Source organism: Polypterus senegalus, chromosome 10, assembly GCF_016835505.1.
Source record: "Polypterus senegalus isolate Bchr_013 chromosome 10, ASM1683550v1, whole genome shotgun sequence".
Lineage (NCBI taxonomy): Eukaryota > Metazoa > Chordata > Cladistia > Polypteriformes > Polypteridae > Polypterus > Polypterus senegalus.
This window is the reverse complement of record NC_053163.1, coordinates 104,742,300-104,766,756: the sequence shown is the minus strand read 5'-3', so window position 1 is coordinate 104,766,756 and position 24,457 is coordinate 104,742,300. Positions and strand designations below refer to the sequence as shown.

Below are 24,457 nucleotides of genomic sequence, written 5' to 3'. Positions count from 1 at the left end.
TAATGTCTCACAGATTACTGGTTGAAATATCCACTTATTCTCTACCAGTGAGGTTCTCTCATACTCTCCACGCACTTCTGTGGGTCTTCTCCTTCCTGAAGACATACAGATTATGTGCATACACTCTACACAGGACTGGCCTTGAATCCAGTACTCTCAAGATAGACTCCAACTGTTCACAACCCCACAGCAAACTAATCAGATTTAGAAAGTTGACAGGTGAAAAAAAGTATATTGCCAAAAAAGTCACAGAGACCCAGTTACATCATGGTGTGCAAGGTCTTCAGCATACACAGACCTGGTCAATTCATAAATTCAACCTTGTCACATTTTCAACAATAAGGGGTGTCCTATTTGGTAACTTAACTCACGTGGACACCAAGAGGGATAAACCTAGGGATCCATTTGAGCTTTGACCAGCACTGAGTACACATACACACTTTGGGAACTTCTCTGAACACTCCAGATTAATGTCAGTGAGTTGTGCCCCCAAGGCATTCTGACACCCAATCAAAACTGAACACGAGCACGGTCTTTATATAGACTTGAACGTGGCTGCTCGAGTTATCACACACACCGAGTGGACAGAACACATCACTCCTGTCCTCTGCCATCTGCACTGGCTGCCATTTTTGTTTTGTATCAAATATAAACTTGTGTTCATTACTTTGAGAGTTTTACAAGGTTTAGCTCCTACATAGCTTGATCATCTCCCTCACTGATATAATCCTCCATGAATCTTTAAGGTCCTCTGGTACTGAACTTCTAATGTTCCCACAGCCAAGCATTCTTTCAGATCTTTTGTTCCCCACATCTGAATCCCTTACATCAACATCTACATAATTGTTCCTCACTTTCTTCTGTTAAAACTAAATATAAATATTTTCCTGCAGCCTTAGAATTTTAACACTTGGATTTGACTATGTTATTTGTTCTGTTTTGCACTTGTTAGATATTTCTGGCTTATTTTTAATTTCTGGCTTATTTTTTAAATACTGTGTAAAACATCTTTGGGTTTGGGAAGGGCTCTATATAAACAAAATGTATTATTTTAAAAACACCCTGCCTTACTTTCCTTTTCATTGGTGCATGGAGCCTATCCTGGCACCTTTGGGCACAAGGCAGGATCTGTTCCACCCATGCCATACAAAATAAACTTTACTCATACATCTTTGGGGAAAAAAAGGGCAGAAAAGCTGGCACAGCCAGTGGAAATCAGCTAAGACATGGGGAGCACAGGCAAACTCCGCACAGACATAAACCAGGCACAAGATATGAACCCTGGATGTAGATGTTCTTAAAAAAAAAAAAGAAAATATGAAAAATAAAAGTTTTAAAATGAGGCAGGGTGCACAGAAGGTGGATTTTTCACCCTGATCTTGAGTCATCTTTACCCAAACTATTGATGGGTTATAAGAAATCACATTAAAGTGTAAACACTCTGTCTTTCTTAGTGAAGAATAAAAATAGGAATACTAATAATTATATTCATATAGTGCTTTCCTAACCAACTCAAAGCACTTTACATTGATAAACAAATGACTTCAAGCACCACCAATGTGCAGCATCCACCTGGATGATGCGATGGTAGCCATTTTTGCGCCAGTATGCTCATGACACATTATCTATTAGGCAGTGAAGAAGTGAGTGCGATAGTTAGAAACAGGGGATGATTAGGGGAACACGGTGGCCAGGCTGTCTGTTGTGGGCAATTTAGCCAGGATATTGGAAAACACCACACTCTTTTCAAAAAAGATGCCCAGGGATCTTTTATGGCCACAAAGAGTAAGGACCTCAGGTGTACCTTTAATCTGAAGGACAAGCCAGTTTTACAGCACAGTGTCTCCATTACTGCATGGGGGGTTTAATTTGGATCCATACACAAACCAGTGGGTAAGCACTCCCTGCTCACCTCACAAACAACTCTTCCAGCAGCAACCCAAGCTTTTTCTTAGTTTGTCGGGTGCTGGTGGTATGGCACGGTGGAAATAAAAACAGTTAATGGCGTGCCTCGCCCAACAAACCATCCAGCATTTAGTTGTGAGTTTATAGTGCTCTGCCCAACTTAGAGAAGACATATATGATGAAAGGTAAAGAAGACATGACACTTCTGCTGCTCCATTTGCAGAGTTCTGACTTTGAATCCCGTCAGTGAGGATTTTTAATGTTTTCCCTTTGACTGAATGCATGGGATTTCCTTCCACATCACACAAACGTCGTGAAAGTGTGCTGTCACTGACTGACGTCCATCCAGGAATGGCTCCTGACTTGCCTCTCCCAAGATCCTACACGGACAGATTTCTTTACCGCCATGATACAGGTTATTTAATGGGTGGACTTGACGCTTGCACGCTTCATCGTTTGCTTATTTTATTGCACCGTCATCCTAAGCTGTTGCACACCCACAGACGCATACGCCAAGTAGTCCCCGTAAACATTTTCAGCAGTCTGCTCCAAAATTAATAGAAATCAGAAATAAAACTCATCCCCTTGTCAACACAACCGGCTGTGGACTTTCACTCCTCCTCGCCCCTCTTGCACATGTTGTCTTTCCGAAGATCGCTCGCTTTCTCTGTTGCGAGAACAGCTACTTTACAAGCGCCAAACTAAGCAGCTGCTCTTTCCGCCTCTCCACCAACCCCCGTTACACTGCGCCCTTCTTACCTTCATGTTTCATGGGGACGGTGTCGTTACTCAGACCATCCACATTGTAGTTGTAGATAACCACAACCGATGCCCCAGCCCGAGTCGCTAGGTTGATCTTTTCGGTGAATGTGCAGTTACCCCTCTCGATGAGCGCGATCCAGGGCTCCGAATCCTGATTGTCGAAGCTTGTCGCGTTGTCGCAGGCGAGTCTCTCCTCGAAAGCAGGGGTGACAACCAGGCCACTGGCTCGCCGGATGGGCGAGTTGAGACCATAGAGCCCGCATGAACACAGCTCAGACACTTCAATGTCGGTATTGGAGGGTTCGTCGTATGAGATTTGGACGTCGGCGGTCCATAAAGTGGAGGCGACCAAGTAGTGAAGCTCTAGGAAGAGCAAAAGCGCGACCCCGCGGCCCATTGCGGCTCGGCTCGTTTGTGCTTTGCTCTGTTTCGTGCGGATAGTTGAGCCAGCGGCGACACCCCTCCTGTCGGTGCGCTCAGGTGTCAGTGACGAGTGCTTGAATTGTTATTCGCGCTCAGCGGCCGCATCTCTGTTTACAGAGGTATCAATCACGCCCCGAGCCGACAGGTGCCGACCTTCGGTTACAGCGAGAGGAAGGTACGATAGCATTATACTGGCATGCGGGACAGTCTCGGCCTGGCATTCAGGTAAGTGCGCTCCGCCGATACGGAGTTTGGGATGCAACTGTTGAAATCTTCAGTGTCCGCTTTGAACGTCAGCGTGCTGGGGTGGCATTTGGGTCATTTTGGCAGAATTTTAAAAACTCGTTTAACGTAACCATGTCGCGCGGGGCAACTGAAAGAACTTACAGTAAAGTACCACACTGATCCGAAATTAATAAACACGGGCACCACGTACGGTGTCTATTAAAAGTCATCTTCTCCTTGGGAAGTGTGACAGTTTATTGTTATACAACACTGAATCTCAAGTTGTTTTTATTAACACTAATCAACCAATACAGACTCTTTAAAGTCAAAGTGAAAACGGATCTCTGCATAGTGCTCTAAATTAATATTAAGCTCAAAAGATTAGATCACATTAAGTATTCACTCCCTTCAATTAAGTATTTAGTAGACAACTATGGCAGCACACTCTTAAATATAACTGTTCTTTACTGGGTTGTATGGTTCATCATAGAACCCTTGCTTGAGAAAGCACCATTTCATTCTTGGAAGGGTTCTGTGCACATTAAGTTGGTTCTTTGTGCTTTTCAAAAATTACTAATTTGTAGAGAAAATCTGAAATCGTTAATGATTGTTAGGCTACCTATGCAGGACACTAACAAATTAAGAAAACCTGGACTTAGTCGGCTTTGCTTTAAGGAGCGAGAGGCGTTCAAAATCGTGAGCCATCGGTAATTCACTGCTCTGTTACAATCTGTTCATGGTTATTTGCTCTATGGAGCTCGTTACAGATAAAACGTTCTTCCTGGAACCATCATGGATGGGCTTTTGGGCAGCAAAAATGGTTCCCATATAGCATCACTCCAAAGAACCACTCAGGCGCCTTATTTTTTAAGAGTGCATTTCCAGCCTTGACTTTGTATGGTCAGGACTCGATCAACTTTGCACATCTGGACACTTTTTTCCCCCCATTGTTCTTTTTTAAAAAATGTAAAGTTCTTGCATTGAGACTGTGAAGAAGTGGCATTTTTGCAGTTCCTGGCACAATTTCTCTCTGTTGGATTGAAATCTGGACTCTGACTTGGCTATTCCAGGACATTACCGTTGTTTTTTTTAACTCTGGAGCCACATCATTGCATAGCAGGAGCACCTCAAAGTAGGGACACTTACTCTCAGCAGCGCCATCGGCACCTGGTCGGGACACCTAATCTGACTACAATTTCAAGGTTGCCCCAAAGGTGTGCACAGGGGTACTCCAGTAAAGAGATGCTGCCACTAAGTGCCCTCACAGCGCAAGTAGCTCTGATAGGCAATCTCCCCCTGCACTTCTGTTTCACTGTCCCACCCATGAAAGGGAGCACCAATGATTCTGGTTAGGATATTCATCCACTTAGAGCCTCATTCCCTATACAGGCTTTCCGGCCAAACAAGAGTCCCTCCATCTCATTCAGGAAGTCAGTCCATCCTTGACATCCATTACAGTACATTAGATCAGACATTAGGTAGGTCAGAGTGATAGGTGCCAGTACACAACAATTTACTGCTGGGATGTTTCAAGGAAAAAGTGGAAAAGTGATCGTACATCACACCAGTGATACAAGCCCACTTCAAGCCCTGGTCTGGTCAGTCTATCAGAGCTTCTTCCAGCAGACATTAAAGTCTCCTATGGGCCTTCTGGTAAACTCTAGCAGAGATGTCATGAGTGTTTTTCTTTAATTTGCTACTCTCGAATAAAGATGCGACTGGTAAAGCACCCAGACAACAGTTGCTGTCTGCACTCTCTCTCCAATTTTTGCCACTGTAGCTTGTAACTCTTTCCCTATGCTCACTGGTTTTTTGGAGGCCTACCTCCCTAGTTGTCTTCTTGCATGATCACTCAGTTTTAGTGGACAACCTACTCAAGGCAGAATTACAGCTGTGCCATACTCTTTCCATTTCTTAATAAATGAATAACTAGACTCCAAGGGATATTCAGTGACAGATATTCTTGCCTCCATTCCTTGACTTGCGCTTTTCATGGAATTGCTTGGCGTGTTCCTTTGTCTTAATTGTGTAGGTCAACCTACCATACTGACTCAGTACAAGTTGGACCTTTCAGATAAGATGACAATCAATTGAAACCCCAGACAGGTGATCTCCATTGAACTAATTATGGGACTTCTAAAACCAATTGTCTGCACCAGGAATAAATTAGGGGTGGACTATTAAAAGGGCTCAGTACTTACATAATCAATTATTTTGTGTTTTACATTTGTTACTAATTTACACCACTTTGTAGAGATCTGTTGGTCAGTGTCAAAAAAAAAAAAAAAAAGAATCACTGTGGTTCAGTGTTGTTTAACAATAAAACGTGAAAATGTCCAAGGGGTTGAATACTTTTTATAGTCACTGGCTACAATATAAAACAGACACACACATTTTAAAGGAGTCATCTCTGCTAAGTGGCATGTGTCCCACTGGCACTACACTGCCCTGCACTTTATTTGAAATATTCCCTTTTAATTTTCTGATGATAAGGTTCCACACAGTGTTTTGGATCATATAGACTTACTGGTTACTTTACTGGGTACACCTACCTACTGGTCCTTCAGGGTGCTGGCCTGTATCATTCCAGTTTTACACATACATTTTGCAAATTCAAAATGAGCTTCTAATTTCGTCATCTTATTCTACCTCAACACAACAAGGCCTACTCAGTTTAATGCTGGGTGATTTAAGAAGAATGAATTCATTCTAATATTCTCAAAAACATTCCAAACCTTTTTTAAAGTTTTGTGTTAATCATCTTTAGGCTGCAAAGTCGATCTTGCAGGTGGCCAAACTGTTACCATGAAGGGCTTTGATGGACAACAATTACCAGATAGTCTGTGGAATTAAGACTGCCCCACTTGTACCAAAGGATCCAATGAAAGCAGCAAAAACACCCCCTTATATCTTCATAGAAAGCCCGCTTTGTTGAAACCCTCTGTGACAGAGCTAATCAGGGTTTAGGCATGAAGCAGTTTCCTCTTGGCACCATTAGCCTATAGGATTCATCAGATCAATAACGATTTTCTAATTTTTCATTATCTAGCTGTTGTGCTCCTTAATTCACGGAAATCATTACTTCTTACTGGTCAGTGACAGAAGTGGAAATCTGTTAGTTCATCTAATGCCAAAACCACTTAATGGCTGGCTAGATTAACTATATGTAGGGTGTTTCTCTTTTGACACCATTGCCATACTTTGTCATTCATTACACAGGGCATCTGTTATCCCACAAAAGTCATATCAGCCATCTTCTGCCCATTTATTCTTGATCTGACTACAAGGGTGCAGATGACCAAGGTTTTTGTCTGATTCTGTCACTGATTCAGTGTTTAACTTAAAGGAACACTCCATGAAAAATTGATATTTTTTTATATCTTAATTACCCCATGTAGTTTATAGTGAATGTCAAGAAAAAAAAATAAACCGCATGATTTCATGGAGAAAGGACATAATGAACACACAAACAGGACCAAATTCGTGACCTACTCTGCATAATGGCAAACAACTAGAAAAATGCCCATGGGAAAACAAAAAGAAAATTTTCACACAACTCGCATTGCTCAATCCACATGTCTGTCATCTATTTGTACTCTAGAATGTGCAAATACGTTTTTGCCAAAATTTTAATACTTCCGGAAAATACACCATAAACAATAAACCTGAAAGGCACATTGCCACAATACTTTGTGTATGAACTGAAGACAGGATTCATCCATCCATCCATCCATTTTCCAACCCGCTGAATCCAAACACAGGGTCACGGGGGTCTGCTGGAGCCAATCCCAGCCAACACAGGGCACAAGGCAGGAACCAATCCCGGGCAGGGTGCCAACCCATCGCAGGACACACACACAAACACACCCACACACCAAGCACACACTAGGGCCAATTTAGAATCGCCAATCCACCTAACCTGCATGTCTTTGGACTGTGGGAGGAAACCGGAGTGCCCGGAGGAAACCCACGCAGACACGGGGAGAACATGCAAACTCCACGCAGGGAGGACCCGGGAAGTGAACCCGGGTCTAAGACAGGATTCATAAACAATAAATAAGGGGAAGAGGCAGATCTTCAGTCTACAGAACCACTGACCTGGAGAACAGAACAAGACCATCTCAAAGGCATTGAGCATAACCTCAAAACTCAGTGCAGTCCATTATATGGGAATAGAAAAAAATATTAAACTACAGTCACACTGCTTGGGTCAGGCTGGCCCTGTAAACGTAGTCGCTGAACAAAAACGGCACATGTAAGAGGCTACTGCAAAAACCACTGTTACTCTGACTGAGCTGAAAAAGTCATTAACTATGATTGGAGAGGATGCTCAATTCTCCAAGGCATTGCATAAAAGGGGCTTGGAAGCAGCCCTGATTAGGGAAATAAAAATATATGTAAAGCACTGGCACAACGTCATTTGAAAGATACCTTCTGCCACGTCTTGTGGAACTCTCTGACTTGAACACTATCTACCAGTTAGCACCATCTCCACCATAAACTGTGGTGGTGGCAGCATTATGTTTGCGAAGTGCCTTTCCTCAGCAGGGACTGGTTATCTGGTCGTAGTTGTTGGGGAGGTAAATGGTGCACAATACAGAGAGTCCCTGGAGAAAAGTCTGTGCCAGAAACCTTAAACTGGTTAGGTGGTTGGTCTTTCAACAGGTACAAGTACACTGCCAGAGGAACAATTAAGTTGCATAAAATGAAGAAAATGTACGTCCTTAAATTGGCTTACTCAAAGTCCTGACTTTAACCTCAACAAACATTGGTGCCAAGACCTAAAAACTGCTGCTCCCCAAATAACTTGGCACAAGCTTACACAATTTTGCTCCATCATGATGTGAAAAACTAAGAGACTTGTCTGAAAATACTGCTTGCTGTAATAGCAGCAAGAGGTGGTCCAGCCAAATAGTGAATAGGGGCATCAAAGCTTATAAATGGTTTATGCAATATTTTAGTTTTAGGAATTTAAGGTTTTAATGGTTTATCATATTCTTTTTTTTTTTGGCAGCACTATGAAAACAGTGTTCATTTTTCAAATAATTCCCAGTGAAACTGGTCAAAATCTAAGACTGTGACAATTACTTGGGTGAAAAAAGATTTTTTGGACTGAATACTTGCAAGGCAGTACATCATCTTCTCCATAAAAAAATAAAGCAAATACCTGTAGTTAGTTAGTGCTACTGATTTAAAGAAGTATAAGTAATGACCTTAAATATTTTAAATACATGTAAATGGGGAAAAAAAATACAAGTATCATTATAAAAATGAATGAAACAGGAGTTTAAAATAAAAAGGAAAAACCATATACATTTCAGTTATTTATTATCAAGTGGCACAATATTTAAAAACCTAATGAAACTTAAAATATAGTCACAGAATACAGCCTTTATGCAATAGGTGGAAAAACATTTTCCATGTGTCAATTTAGCCACTTAGTACATGCATCTACAATTTAGAATTCCTGGAATGAGTCCCACTTGCCTATAACGTCTCTGATGATCTATGCATACCACTCGTATTTTTTTTTGTTTTTACATTAAACACAATGTTGAAATGAACCTTTACGCCAGGTTCAGTCTTTTTACAAAGAATGGCAGTTACACAAGTGAGAATGTTCAACACATAGATTACATTTTATGGAGCACTGTCATTGTCTTCACATGAAGTTATATAACATGACTGCAATGTCATCCTCCTCGAGTGAATGGCACTCCTCAAACCAATCCATGTGCAGTCACAAGGTATGACAACTAGGAAAATAACTGCTAAAATGGGCCTTAAACATTGGCATGATTTGATTTCATAAAATACACATTTATTAAACAACATGCAGTCCAAACACGGGCCACTCTACATCACAGAAGACAATATGAACACTTACCAGTTAAAAAATTCTTTCATAATGATTATTATTTATTGCCTCCTCTGTGTGTCTTCATACAGTTCACCCTAAGCTGATTTACAGTGGCATTTCATATTTGCCTAAAGCAGTATTATAAATACCCACATATAAATATGTAAAAACAAAATTAAATATAAAATTCTTTAGACAGAAATTGTGAAAAGTACAGTAAATTTGTATAGTTAAGTAAACACTAAAGTTTATCTCTTTTACTATATTCTATTATGTTGGATTTCCAGTTTATATACTCTACTATATTCATTCATTTGCTATAAACCACATCATCCTCTTTTCAGCATTTTGAGTTGGGCACCTTCATCATTTTACTGATTACTGTATTTTCTTAGTGCTATTCAATGCTTTATGTATATACTTCAGTTTGAACTTAAATGGAGAAAATCTTTATAGGTTTGTTTTCAGAATTAATGGTAATGTTTCGAATTTTTCCAAGCTTAATAAAATTACAGTGTTGAATTAACATGAAGGGTACAGGTCTAGAATTAGCAAATATAGTGTTGAAGAATTTTTTAAACGGTAATACTAATAAGATACATGAATAGCTAAACCCACTATAACAAAGAAAAGATTTTTCGCAAACTTACCAACAAAGTATCAAAAAACAAAAAAACACTAAAGAGGACCTGCCTTCTCCACTATATTTATATTTTTTGGAATAACCCAAGTTTTTATATTAATAATAAAAAAAATTATGTTTATCTGATAATCAAATACATTCAAGCAAGAATTTTAATTTAACAAATATGGTTTGTACTGTTGATAAAATTATAATTTAATCAGGACCTTTTTGTAAGCGTCTCACTCAAATGTGTAATTAATGTTTTGTTTTTTTAAATGTATGTACATGAAAAAAAAATATTCTTCTTCATGTCTTTACTTTCACAATGACATCTCCCCAAAGACAGACGAGTGTACAAAGACATCAACAATGGATTCATGCCTATTTAAAAAAAAAAAAAAATGTGTATTCTTTTCAAACTAAATTCATGTACAGTCAGAGAAATCAATGAACATTTTTTTTTTTACAAAACAGTTATGTGACATCATAAACTTTACTGAGGAAGACCTCCACCATATTACCACCGAGACTGCAAACATCGAGGAGGCAAATGATATGCTTGTTGTTAATACTTGAAGCTGTTTGTATGATGGCATCTGTGGAATGAAAAAAAGAACCAAAGATACAAATGACATTTGGAGGTATAATTTTTTTGTGAGAAAATCATTTTCTAAGAATATCTACAATTAAGAATTACAGTATACAAATTTGTCAATCAAGACAACTAAAATAATCCAAGGGAAAAAAGTTCTCTTACTTTTGTTTAAAACTCATGTTTAGTATAATAACAACGTAGATTAATTGCTTCTAAAAATATTGTACATAGATATATTGTGGATGGCTGCCTGGGCAGAAGTAGTACTAGCTGGCAAATGACAAGGGAGAACACTGTTTCAGGCTTAAAGGAAAAAACAAAACAACTCACACTGGCAAAATAAATAAAAGCTTCTTTACAAGCAAGCCACTGTGGATCGGCAGGCACCACAAATGAGCAAAGCGATGTGTCAAGTTTGGGAGAAAGTACGCAGTACTGCCACAAAATGCCAAAGGAAAAGCAACTCACCTTTAGCTCTGTATATCTGATAAAGTCTATGTTAACTTGCGTTTATCTCAAAATATCACTATATGTTATTAAGTACATATTTTTATGTAACAATTAGCATGATGTTATTTACTACACACTTTCTTCATGGTCTCTGTTAGCTTACACCATCCATCCATTATCCAACCCGTATTACACCAGTTTAAAGCAATTTTCTCAATATTTGTCATGAAATTATTATATCAGTATACAGTACATGGTTAACTCAAGGCAGTGCAAAGCTGTATGTGGACAAAAATGTTTACCGTACACTTAAATGCTAATGATGACATCCACTAATAGCTTTACTAATATTCACCTGGTGTTGGGAAACGTTGAAGGCCTCCTTCAGCAGTGGAGGAGCAGATGAATCCATTCATCAAGCATGAAAAGAGTGTGTTATCATGAGGCACCTGTGCAAAACCAAGCCACCTGGGATCCTCAGGAGATGTTACGGGCAGGAAGACTGTGCTAATTGCAACCTTTCGATTCAAACCTAATGGGGAAAACACTTACTTTAGTAGACAGTCGTACAAGAGAACAGAGTAAATTATACACCCTGGAGCTTTTATTTTATTTTATTTTTAGGTACACAACCGTATTAACATGAAGCCAAATGCTTCGTTGTTTAGAAGGTCAGGCTGTTCAACTTCAGTAATCTGGTAACAAAAGGGCAAACACTGTGTGCAGCTTCCTAATCAAGAAGGCATTTATCTGTGAACAGCACTAAGTAGACGTAGCTGCTATTCCAGGATGTCTAAGCGGGGGGTGCTTGAACACAACAATAGTCCATATTCCATCTGCATTAGCTAGCAGTTAATGGCAGATTTTTGTAATGGACCCTATGATTGCAGGTCAACCTCTGACAGCTGTGTGCTTCAGCACAAAGGTTTTTACCCAATGATCCATAAAAAAAAAAAAGAATGTGACAAACTTGACTTTCACACTGTGCCAGTCGTCTAATAGTGTTGTTTCTGTAGTCCTTCTAGATCCTTCCGAACTGTCCCAAGAGTGTTCTCACAGTTATCTTTCCATTACCATAGCTATACAGTCAATATGCACTTCAGCAGGCTGGGTTGGTCACCTGGCATCAGTAGCAGAACAATTTTACTCCAATCAAACATAGTTCAGTTTTCTTCATGACTGAAGAAAGTGTCACCAGACATTTCTGAAGCTGCTGAAGCAGCACTAAAAAATTACAATCATTGCTTTGATCAGATGCTGTCCATTGATTTGCCTACTTGACCATTCTGATCTTCAGTGCTGGTCAAGAGATTTAAACTGCTGCTTCTGGGTGAAACTATTTTTATGTCAAACAATGAAGTTATCCAAGCAAAATACATGTAATTTAAATAATACCATACCATTTTTTTAAGCCAGCTTGATCCTGAGCAGGGTTGGGAGCCTATCCTAGCAAGTACAGGATGAATGACAGGTGAACGAACATACACACCCCCACAACAGCCAACTTAGCATTGCCAATCCACCTAACCTGCAGGTCTCTGGACTGTGGGAGGGAACCCACACAGTCACAAGGTGAACATGCAAACTCCATGCAGGGAGGACCCAGGGCATGAACCCTGGTCTCTTTTCATGTACCATAATTTTAAGCTACAATGACAAAACAGTACTAGCTTTCCATTTTCTAAATTTGCTTTTTTTAAGGGGGCCTGTCAGATCCTATTCTAGTAGACCTTACTTTTAGACACAAACCTGTTCTGGATAGAATGCCAGTCTATCAAAGAGCACACTAAGACCCATTTGCCATATTTGTATGCACTACCAGTTAACATACATGTCTTTGGGATATTGGCAAAACCCATATAACACTGGTGCCACAACACCTCCAAAAATGCAATAAAGTAATTTATTTTCGGTGTCAGGATACCATTTACATTTGTAAACACAACTACTTTCTCATTTAAGTCACACTGACAGGAATGCAGCATAAGAATAAAAGCCAAGAAAGAAACAATAGGGGAAAAGGAGGATCTAGATACAATACTTAATAACAACATTATTTGTAGATCACCTAATTATTGTTAGATTATAAATGTGAGTGCCTCCTTCAGTATTTATCTGTGTGCATTGGAAAAAGAAATACAGTCCCTATTTACTTATAAAACAATCTACAAAAAGAAACACTATGAAATGACCTTGCTTGTTTTAACATCAGATGGTCCAAAACACACCGTATCTGTATATTTTCAGATGAGTAACATTCTGAACTACATAAAAACAGGTGGAAAATGTATGGAATTAGCATCAAACTTCTTATTTAATGAGCTGACTCAAAAAAAAAAAAAATTGGCACACTGGCTCAGTGCTGTTAGCTCAGCCATCTAAGATCCTCAGGGACAATGGCTAATTTCCTTAATCAGTCACCATGCTGAGTTTGCACATTCTCCATTTGGATATTTCCCTCTATACTCCAGTTTCTACTTGCAAAACAAAACTATACAAAGCTAGGTTGATTTGTACCTCTAAATTGCCCCAGTATGCATACGTCTGTTTGTAAAGCAATCGCCTTCCAACAATTTAACAGTACTGATTGCATTAAATGTCACATTTTTAAAAGATGGAAATTAAATACAGTTCCAAAAAAGACCGATACAGATATGACAAGAAAATGTAAATTAAACAGAGGAAATGGAGATTTCAGTACCACCTTAACAAGCATTCCATTTATCCATTAATTGTCATTCTCCCTTTATCTTAGTCAAGGTTACAGGATGCCAATCTTAAGGCGCAGGTGAATGAATATAACAGCACAATGTATGCATTTGGATTGTGCTATGAAAGTATAGTAGCAGCAGAAAACCTGCACAGTACCATGGAAACCACATCCTAAGACTCATAGCTGGCAAAAAAATATATATATAAAAAAAGGTAATACATATATAAAGTGTTGTACTGGGAATTTATAAATGTTACTAGAAGCAGTAATAATATAAATGCATCTCTTAAAAAAAGCAGACTGATTGACATTGAGCTCAATTAATAGTTGTATGTTTATTTTATTCTATTAAACAATAGCATTAAGAAAATGTGTATCTAAATTGTACCACTTTGTATTAAGTTGGCCGGCAGTGTAGCACAGTAGTTAAGGTTTTGGACTTCAAACCCTGAGGTTATGGGTTCAGCTCCAGCTACTGACACTGTGTGACCCTAAGTAAGTCATAAATAAAGGCGTTGGCAAATAAATAAAAGTAAATGTATGAAAACAAAACAGGGAAATGAGACAAATTATATTTTAGTTTAAAACTACCTTTACAATCAACATAAACACTATCATTTACAGGTATAGATTTTGTATTTTACTGTTAGAAGCTATAAAAGACAAAAAAAGTTTTAAATATGTACACCAAGTAGCGAGTAAAAAGGAGAATCACATTTTCTCTTTCTGTATAGTTGCTGTCTCAGTATCAAATATTTTGGTAAAGCAATTTAAAACAAGAGAGTATCAATAGAATGTGGACAGTTCATTGGAATGAACAACCATAACGATTTAAATGGCACTGAATGTTGCATGGTAGTGAGCACCAAGTGCATCAGTATGAGAGTATTAAGAACAGCCGTGCCTCCTTTGTCCTCCAATGTCTGCTTTGCTGTCAGAAACAGACTTGAGGAAAAAGCCTGATGGAGGAAGAAATGTGGATATCAATCCATTAATGGCTAAAAAGAACAGTGGCCTATTAGAAAGCATCATTTTTTTGCACTGTCACAGATTGGGAGTAGCAGCTACACTCAAGAGATACTCTGCATTTTCAATGAGCTAAGGCAGTTGTTCCCAACCTGGGGTCTGCAGGGATATGTCAGGAGGTCTGTGGTAAAATGGGAAAAATAAAAATAATAAGATTTTATTATTTAAAAAGTTGTAGATGATAAAGCATTTGTCAAGTTCACCTGGTATTTTAATAATATCATCATCACTTTGTTAGTGCGCTTGGCAATTACACCTATTAATAAACATGTTTTTCAAATGCTAGTTAAAGGCTCACAGCAAGTTAGGAGGAGTGCATAGAATGCTAAAACATTAAAAAGGAAACATTCTAAAGAAAACCTAATTTGTAGATCTGCTTAAAGCAAAATCTAAATCTAGAAAGTATGACATTTCAAACAGAGTTCAGATTTGTGCTGGCTAAGAAAAAAAGATGGACTTGATCACCCCAAATGCGTTCTTTGTCAGGAAATTCTGTCAAATGAATGTCTAAAGCCATCTAGAACAAAAACATCCAGCTGATGTTGGGAAACACGTTGACTGTTTCCCCCAAAGGAAAGCAGCACTGCTTTTGAAACAAATGAGCACTTTCACATAGCAACTGTTTCAGTGACGGCACTGAAGTATGAAGGGGCAAACAGGCCATAAATCATATTTTTGTGTGCAAATTATTAGTTTACATGTAAACACTACTGGTTTATGAATATTTACTATTGGTTTGTGTGTGTACAGTACTAGTTTCATTCACTTGAACTATATTGGTTTGTATATGCATACCACTGGTTTACACATAAATGATATTGATTTGTATGTGTACATCACTGGTTCCTAATATGATGCAGCTCACCCGTTCAGGTCCAAAATATGGAATATTTATCATTTCAAATTGTGGACCTATTTAAATTGTGCCAATTAATATGAAAATTGTAGATGTGCAAGCATTGTGAAGTGGTGGTTAAGGTTTTTCAAGTCCTGATACAGACACTGTGCGACTTTGGGAGAAAAAGATAAACAAAGGAAATACCGTAATGTTCCTGCCCCTTCACCAGGAATGTCCAAAGTGCCTATACAGTCCTGTCTATTAGACACACCTGAAATAACACTTCAGCGACTATTTCCCACAGCTGGACAATCATCATTTTAAACTGGATCAGAAATCCATACGAGTCCAGAACTGAAGAGGACTGTTTTGATCTGAGGTCACAAGATGAATTAATTGAAATATCCAATGATGGAAGTTTGAAAGTGCAAATCTATGCTATTCCTCTGTCATAATTATTGAGTAATCTCAGAAATGAATACCCAGTGTTAAGCAAAAAAGGCATTCAATGCCCCTTACCTTTTGTAACAACATACCTGTGGGTGGCAGGTTTTCTTCATTGAAAGTACTGAAAACCAAAAACAGAGCATGTGTATATGTGGATGATTTCAAATTGTCCTGAGGCTAGCTGCAGCTCAGAGTGGACAAAGTGTGCAAGAACATCCAATCCCAAAAGTCTCACTAGGTCTAAATTTTATTTATTTGTTTATTAGGTCTAAATTTTATTTATTTGTTTATTATGAGAAGTCAATTTTTCTATAGTAAAAGTGCATTGTTTTTTATAGTTTTGTTACATGCACTTAACAGGAAGGAGGTCTGTACAGCAGTTTATTATAGACAGTGGGATATGTCATTTTTTGGATGGTGATAGACAGAGGGTCCTCAGGTTAAAGGTAAGGCTCTTAGGAGGACCTTGGCATGAAAAAAGTTAAGAACCCATTGGCTACGGGACACAAACATTGGACATTAGAGTACTGTGCAGTTCTGTCTGGTGCAAAAAATCCTAGTTTGTACTGATTCACTCTGGTGGGAAACCAAGATACAGCAAAACCCATGAGTGTTAGAAGTGTCACCATTGCAGGCTTAAATTGACATAGCAACACTGAGATTTTACTATACAAAGAATCATATTTCAGTGGCACTGGATATACAAAACATTATTTCCAAATATTTTACTGAAAGAACAATGCTGCCCACTACAAGATTTGTAAAAGCATGGAATGGTTTTGGAACATGACAATGATTTCAGTTGAGTGTACTGGGTTCCCTAATTAGCAGATGTCAGTGCAACTGTGTATTAAAAGAATGAAATGAAACAAGTTACAGTATTTGGAGTAGAGAACCATCATCACATGTAACAAACAACTTAAGAGTAAACATGACTAATCATTTCTGTGTCTTATTTTTAAAAGCATTATTAAGTTATGTTGCAAAGAAGTTGGGCTGGTTGGGAATGGTGTTTAAGCAAAGTGTACGTTTATATATTAAAAAAAAAAAAAAAGTCAGTATCTTCTCTGTACAGCATACATACACTGGTGGGGAAAGGAAAAAAAAAAACACAGACAGTAATACAAAGAAGGCATTGTTCGTTTTCCAATCCTGGTATGCCAAATGCTTATATGCACGATCATAAACTTTCGAAAGATAAGCACAGTATCTACAAAGATTGTAAAGTCTTTGTGTAAGTTACATTAGAGGAGAACTCAGCCTTTTCTCTCTGAAAAACAAAGTCTTAATTCCAATTTTATTTGATTAATAAACATTGTACATCTTTTTTTACAACACACTTATCTCAAAGGAGGACAAAAGCACTGATACACAGACACTAAGAAGATGATTGTGGACAGTCGGCACATGACTGAATCATACATTATTATTATTTATGCGAACTGTTAAAACTCTTGATTTAGTGTGTCAATAAATGCATATTAACAAATAATGAGGCGCAGTGTCTAAGAGATAACAGAATTGTCCTCAATATAGAATATATTGAGACATTCGGCAATGATATTTTTATAAGTTAGATGACGGCAAGATAGGAGATCTAATAGTGATTAATGCTGAAGTCAATTATTTAAATTTAGTGGATTAGTTGACATCTTCAAGTTAGAAAATTTTCTAAAGATGGACCTATGTAGCTAATAAAGTAAATGTAATAAACTAAAGAACAATTAAAAGGTAAAAATAGAGAGTGTATTATTTGTTCTCTGTGTAGCAGGAAGCTGGCTCATTCTTTTGGTAGAAAGAAAGTACCTCCACTGGTTCTGAATGCCAATCTCCATTCAACCTTGGAGCTGGATACCTTGAACTCTAAAATTCACTCCATCAATTCTTATGCTCAGTACAAGTTACTAAGCCCTGTCTGGAAGTAAAAGCCATACTTCAGTAAGGAAACTTTAGCCATCTGATCTCTTGTGCAGATTGAGTCACACATTTCCCTATGAAGTTGCAGAAGACAGGAAAAAGAGCCTAAAAGAAATTTGGGGAAGACAATACCACACTCTGAATGAAAGCTCACCTAAAAATTATAAATAACACAAGGCAAAAGTTCTTTACTTTGAAGTAATGACATGCAACTCCACATAGCATCAGATATTACCCATAAAGGCTTGCTATCACAAAACTAGTTACAGTTGAACTCTAAGTAGACTGTAAACAACTAAGGAGCTGGTTTGTTTTTCTTCCCATACTGTGTAACAAGTTTATGACTGTCTGAGATGGACTTATAGCTTTTACAAGCTTTTAAATTTATTATAAGGCAAAGGTCTTCTGTCACAACTCACTCATCATCTTTAGCTATGCATTCAAGCAATACAGAGACAACTGGTTTTAATTACACACTTTCTAAGTGCATATATGGAGCCACTGTTTTCATATATACTCTTTTAAAGGGTTACTTTGACATGACAAGAGTTAATTTAACACAGCTGATTTTGCATCTACACGAACATAGAACAGCCAGCCTCTTCTCTATAATTTGTTTGTCTGTCACGTCTTACTTTACATATTGGCAAATATTACATTTCTATGAATCCTTGAATATATCAATAAATTGTATTATGTTATTTTTTAAAATGTGTTTCCTTCACTTAATTTGATCCACAGTAGTTCTAACTGCTGGAATCCCATCTACAGTGAAGGGTAAGGAAAATAAAGTAGGAGCTTACCAAACTGTCCAATTAATGACTGACATTACCAAAAGCAAAACCAGTAAGTAATTCATTGCTTACATCATCTGACTGAAACTCTGCTTGAATTTTCTTGAAAAGGTTTCAACAGCCTATTTTTATTTTTTTGATCATACAGAAGTGATTAAAAACACTATGAAATGTTTAGTTATATAGCACAACAAGTTTAGTTCAGATCAGGAGAGATTACTCTTAAGTTACACAATATACTTGTGAAATCACTTCTGGAATATTATGTATAGTTTACTTTTCCACGTAACACAAAGTAAATGACAGCACTGGAGAAATCCAGCGAAGAGCCACCTGGTCTTTGAGGAAAAACAAAGGAGCCAGATTTTTTCCTGTTTTAAGTTTACACAGATTAGCAGAACAATGATAACAGTGTTTAAAACTATGATGAGAATAAATACGGTGGGTGCCTGTTGTTACTTTATAATATGTTCTTGAAGAACTACTGTATAGGCACTAAAGTAAACTAGTTAAGCTTTATTACAGTATTTTAAACTATTTTCCCCATGCAGAAGATTGTAAATATAGTATATGGATCAAATTACCAAGCATCACTGTTCAAACTACTACCAAATCTCAATTTACTGCTATTTTAGGTGTACAAGAAAGGATAAGGTATACTTGGTCATGTTCTGTTCTTGTCAAAATATTTCTAAAGTTAGTTATTTATACAAAACAGCTACACACCCTATTGTTCCATATTCATATAAATAGTTAAGCAGGAGGCTGATAGTAGTTGTCCATAATGTTCATATCCTTGTTCAAGTCAATAAAATCCTTCCTATTTGTAATTACTCTACCATGAATTGTTTTTTTTTTGTTAAAAAAATGATAATTTTTTTTTATATTTATTCAAGTACTACATGTTTTCACTACAGGTTATGTCCATTAACTAATAAAAAATAAATGCTACTTAAAACCAATACTAAAAATTCAAACATGATATCATGGCGATATGAATCAGTGAATACTAAAATAAATCAAGATATTTTCATTTACACAGGCTGCTTAAAGCTGCTTTTATAATAGCACACTTTTCATATCTGGTTTGTCAGAATTTGATGAAAACAAGTGTTCAGTTTCCGTCATCTGACTCATGTTTTGAAGTGTTTGCCATAGCTGGGAGGGAAAAAAGACATCTAAAGTAATAAAAGTGCCCAGTAATCTTAGCAGTAAATTTAATTTGCATCATATACAGTACTACATTGCTTAACAGCATGAAGTAAGCATGACCTGTTGTTAAAATATAATGGAAAAATATAAGCTGTGAGATAGTGGGTCAGCTTTATTTCGAAAGAGTAATAAATGTTACTAATCAGACCACAATCACTAGTAAATGATTGTATGAAGGTAAGAGATCAAGGCTCTTTAAAGTTTAGTCTGTTTAATTACATATAATGGCTATATATAAAATAGCCAATAAAAATACTTGCCTGTTAATGTGATGACATAATATCCATCTACTGAAAGATGATGGATGCTGCCAGAGCTCATGTCCGCATTAAAGTCAGGTGGAGACCATTTTGCTGGGTGCAGGTTACACTGCTGCATCAGAAATTCTTTACAATCATATTTAAATTTAAAAGGAACACTTCCTGGAAGAAGGCAGTTATATTCCAGGTGTTCTGACAGATGCTCTTTCACCACTGGCCACATGGTACTTTGCCAAGAGGTACAATGAGCACCTTGCCAATTCCAGCCAGTTTGAATTCGACTGCTACCTTGTAAATCTGCATAAAATAAAAATAAATCTCAGTGTGGTGGAATAATAGATCTGGCATTATGTAAAAGAGTTGAAAATATTCTAATTAGAATAACTCAGTCATTAACAATTGTTTATTAAGTCATTTTTACTCATTTAAAATTTGACATGAAATACTGAGGGGAAATCCAATGGCTACATGTTATAATACAAAGAAAAAAGAATGTTTCATGTCTTTTTCAAGCAGAATAACTTTGAAACTGCAAGCAAATGTGGATGCATGCTATTAGAGGACAAACCTGAATTAGGCTGGGCCACTGCCCCCTCTCGTGATTCAAACACTGGTCTTGTGCTGTTACAATTTGGTGCAGAAATTTGTTCTTCAGCGAAATCCTTCTGTAAGGTACTGAATTAAAAGAACTATAAAATGAATAGAGAATAACTGTGGTCATTTTCATAAAAACTTTAATATATTTCTTACATTATTATTTAAGTGTAGGGCTTGAAGATTATTAGTTCGGCAGTAGTACATCACATTAAAAACTTAAATTACAAGTGAAGACCAAAATTACTCAGTATATTTAGTTAAGAAATAAATCTTTTCAAGAGTGACTCAAGCTTTGACATATTATAATATATTGAATTTAAATCATGCAATATAATCCTTACATAAAGCTTTATCTGGACATTTGTTTTTATTAACAACCAAACCAATTAAATGAACATTACTAATAACAAAAGTAATAATACCATTTACCTTTGTACCCTGGGTACCCTTACATAAAGGCAGGGATAGGAGTTTGAAAGTCCTTTCTCTGTTGCAATTAATGATCCTATGTACCATACTTTCATGGTGTCATACATTTATTTATTTGTAAATAAATATCAATAGAAAACATAAATAAATGCACTGTGAGTCTATATTGTAGTTAATGGATGATTTTAGGTGGACCTCTTCCATTATGGTTCAGATGGTAATAGGCTTTTGTAAAAACATTTGGTATTTGTGACATTGTATTAATCCCCAAGGAGAACATGCTCTCTCCATGAAAATCTCCTTTATCTTACATCTTGCCTGAAGAAGGGGCTTGAGTTGCCTCGAAAGCTTGCATACTGTAATCTTTTTAGTTAGCCAATAAAAGGTGTCATTTTGTTTGACTTCTCATTACATTCAAAAGTTGAGAAACTGTGAGTGCATTTTGTAAACAAGAAAAATCAAAATCATATTTGTTGTGAAACAATGTTCGCAAGAGAAGTACCTGTTGTCAAGTGCAAATAACATAGCATTCCTTCTCTTAAACCAAAGTTCATCTTTTACTGATAACACCTTCTGCTGATTCACCAGGCGTGTCTGCGAAACACTTTTTGAAAATGGATGGACAGAGTAACAGAAAAACAGAACTAAATTCCCCCCATCCCCCCCAACCAACATCCAAAAGGGACTTTCTAATAGTCCTGCCAAGACGCAAGTATGCTCTGTAAACAAGTGCTAAGCATTTGCTGTTCAGTTGGCCGAACTTTATAGCCACTCTTACAGACCTCTTATGTGGCAGCCCAGTAGCAGTTAGAATGCTCTGCCTTTACATACTGTAGACTGAACTATTTCAGGCGTGGTTTAATATTGTAAGCAATATAAGAAACAATATAAAGCTGACTTGGCTAAAACACAAAAGCATATTTCACTTTAATGAGTATCACAAACATTTGCCTATATATGCACAGTGGATTTAGAAAGTATTCAGTCTCCTTCACTTTTATGACATATTCTTATGCTGCAGCCCAAGGCCGGGTTTATAATTCATGCGACATGTGCTCCACTGTTTATACTTGCGTGTGTACTTTATGTAAACTGGAAGATTCCACCAGGTGGCAGTGCGAGATATCATCACAATGACAAAACGTTCAGCTTCACTGTGTTGTGAATTGCCGGAAACATCCATTAAATTTCAAGGACAACCTACCACAATATTTCTCAAAAGGATGCTTAATGATTACATCCATCAAGCATCCGTCGCAAGACACAAACAATCCCTGGATGGGACAACAGCTCATTGCAAGTTGAACACAAACATACACAAGCGTTATTTTAATATCACCAGATCCCCAAACCTTCATGTCTTTGTTAGGAAACCAGGTCACAATGTGGAAATCCACCAGGAAAACATGCAAACTCCAGGCAGGGAACACCAGGGACGCGACATCCTGTGAGGTAGCAGTGCTACTGCTCTGCCACTGTGCTGCCCCCGACGTGTAATTCTTAACAGTATTCATTATTTAGATGAAGTTAATGAATTATCTGTAAAATGTAATATACATACTTTCATATCACTTTCATGACAAAATGCATTAAGTATAAATCTAAGGATTCTAAATGTGCAGAGAGCTGGAATATCAAATTCATTGTGTTCTGTGTGATGATTGCTGCTTGCCACTGCAGTCAGTTCAGGAGGAAGCCCCAGAAGCATGTAGCAATTAACAACGGGGTGCTTTTAAGATGACGTTTATAATGGTCCACGTTAATGATAAAATAAGCTATGAGATTAAAGTGGCCATTTCAAGATTAAAGCCGAAATTTCATGTATTAATTGTATTGTGTCATTGCGGAAAACCACCACAAATGCATTTGTATGTCGCCATTTTGCTTCACCATATCAAACAATTCATCAAACATCGAAGCACACACATTGATCCTATAGGATCTGCAAAGTGGCTTTCTGTCACTTGTAGATAGTAAACAGAGACTCTGACATCATGTTCCAACTTTATCACATTGTGCCCCCCAAATATTTGCTGGTATTGCAACTCGCGCACATGTCACGTTAATTTGTGAGTATGTGCTGAGAGGACACATCAAATGAACGCTGGGAATGAATGGCAGCCATGATGAGTGCACATATGTGTTCTGAGCATGAAGTATAAACAGGCCCTAATGCTAAAATCACTTCAATGAACTCTTTCCTACATCAAGCAACACTCAATACTCCAGAATGACAAAGCAAAAATCTGATTTTTTTTAAGTTTTTGCAAAAGTATTAGAAATAAAAACATTAAATATCACATTGGACACAAGTCTTCAGACTCTTTGCTAAGACAACTGAAATTTGGCTTGGGTGTATTTGTATTTGTATTTGAGTGCCCTCTTCTACACGGTGGTGTGCTGGGGTGGCAGCATAAAGATGAAAGACGCCTCACGCCTAGACAAACTTGTTAAGAAGGCAGGCTCTATTGTAGGAGTAAAATTGGACAGTTTAACATCTGTGGCAGAGCGACGGGAATTAAGAAAATTCCTATCAATCACGATGAATCCACTGCATCCACTGGACAGTGTCATTTCCAGGCAGAGGAGTAGCTTTAGTGACAGACTTTTGTCACTGTCTTGCTCCACTGACAGAGTGAGGAGATCGTTCATCCCCCACACTATGCGACTCTTCAATTCCACCCGGGGGAGTAAATGCTAACATCATTTTTTTTTTACTATTTAATTTAATATTGTTTCTTTGTATCAGTATACTGCTGCTGGATTATGTGAATTTCCCCTTGCGATTAATAAAGTATCTATCTATTATATATTAATTACTGTAGAGACATTTCAATACCTTGTTTGGAGTGTACCTGTTGTCAGTTGAATGACTGGACAGGATTAGTTGAGGCATACACCCGTCTATAGAAGGTCCCACATTTGATAATGTGTATTAGAGCAAAAACCAAGCCATTAGGAAGAAGGAACTGCCTGCAGAGCTCAGAGACAGGACTGTGTAAAGGCACAGATCTCGGGAAGGCTACAAACAAAATCCTGTGGAATTAAATGTTCCCAAGAAGACAGTGGCCTCCATAATTCTTGAATAGAAAAAATCTGGAACAACCACAACTCTTCCTAGAGCTGACCACCCAGCCAAACTGAGAAATCATGCAAGAAGGTTCACGGTAAGAGTCGTGTCCAAGAACCTAATTGTCTCCCAGGCTGAGCTCCAGAGAAGCTGTATGGAGATTGGAGAAACTCTCAAAAGCACAAACATCACTGCAACACTCCACCAATTTGGGCTTTATGACGTTTCCAAACAGAAGTCTCCCCTCAGTAAAAGACAGATGTAAGCCCACTTGCAGCATGCAAAATGGCACTGAAATGACCCTCAGAC

At 37.7% G+C, this 24,457-nt stretch overlaps 2 protein-coding genes across 4 annotated transcripts in view; both read right to left on the bottom strand.

Moving 5' to 3' along the window:
• Positions 1 to 3,242, bottom strand: part of LOC120537381 (E3 ubiquitin-protein ligase RNF128) — a 74,964-nt gene extending 71,722 nt beyond the window's left edge. The window contains exon 1 of the mRNA XM_039766285.1: positions 2,665 to 3,242. Within this exon, the coding sequence (XP_039622219.1) occupies positions 2,665 to 3,064 (400 nt within the window). The 5' untranslated portion in view covers positions 3,065 to 3,242. The remainder of the gene's footprint in view (positions 1 to 2,664) is intronic.
• A 5,366-nt stretch (positions 3,243 to 8,608) lies between these two features.
• Positions 8,609 to 24,457, bottom strand: part of radx (RPA1 related single stranded DNA binding protein) — a 63,592-nt gene continuing 47,743 nt past the window's right edge. For 2 of the 3 annotated variants that reach the window (XM_039766280.1, XM_039766281.1), the window contains 4 exons: positions 20,621 to 20,727; positions 20,053 to 20,349; positions 11,201 to 11,377; positions 8,609 to 10,396 (listed from right to left, as the gene is read on the bottom strand). In XM_039766280.1, coding sequence (XP_039622214.1) covers positions 10,275 to 10,396; positions 11,201 to 11,377; positions 20,053 to 20,349; positions 20,621 to 20,727 — 703 coding nt within the window. In that variant the 3' untranslated portion in view covers positions 8,609 to 10,274. Of the gene's footprint in view, positions 10,397 to 11,200; positions 11,378 to 20,052; positions 20,350 to 20,620; positions 20,742 to 24,457 lie in introns of those variants that run through there. The other variant, XM_039766282.1, reaches the window with a different exon arrangement.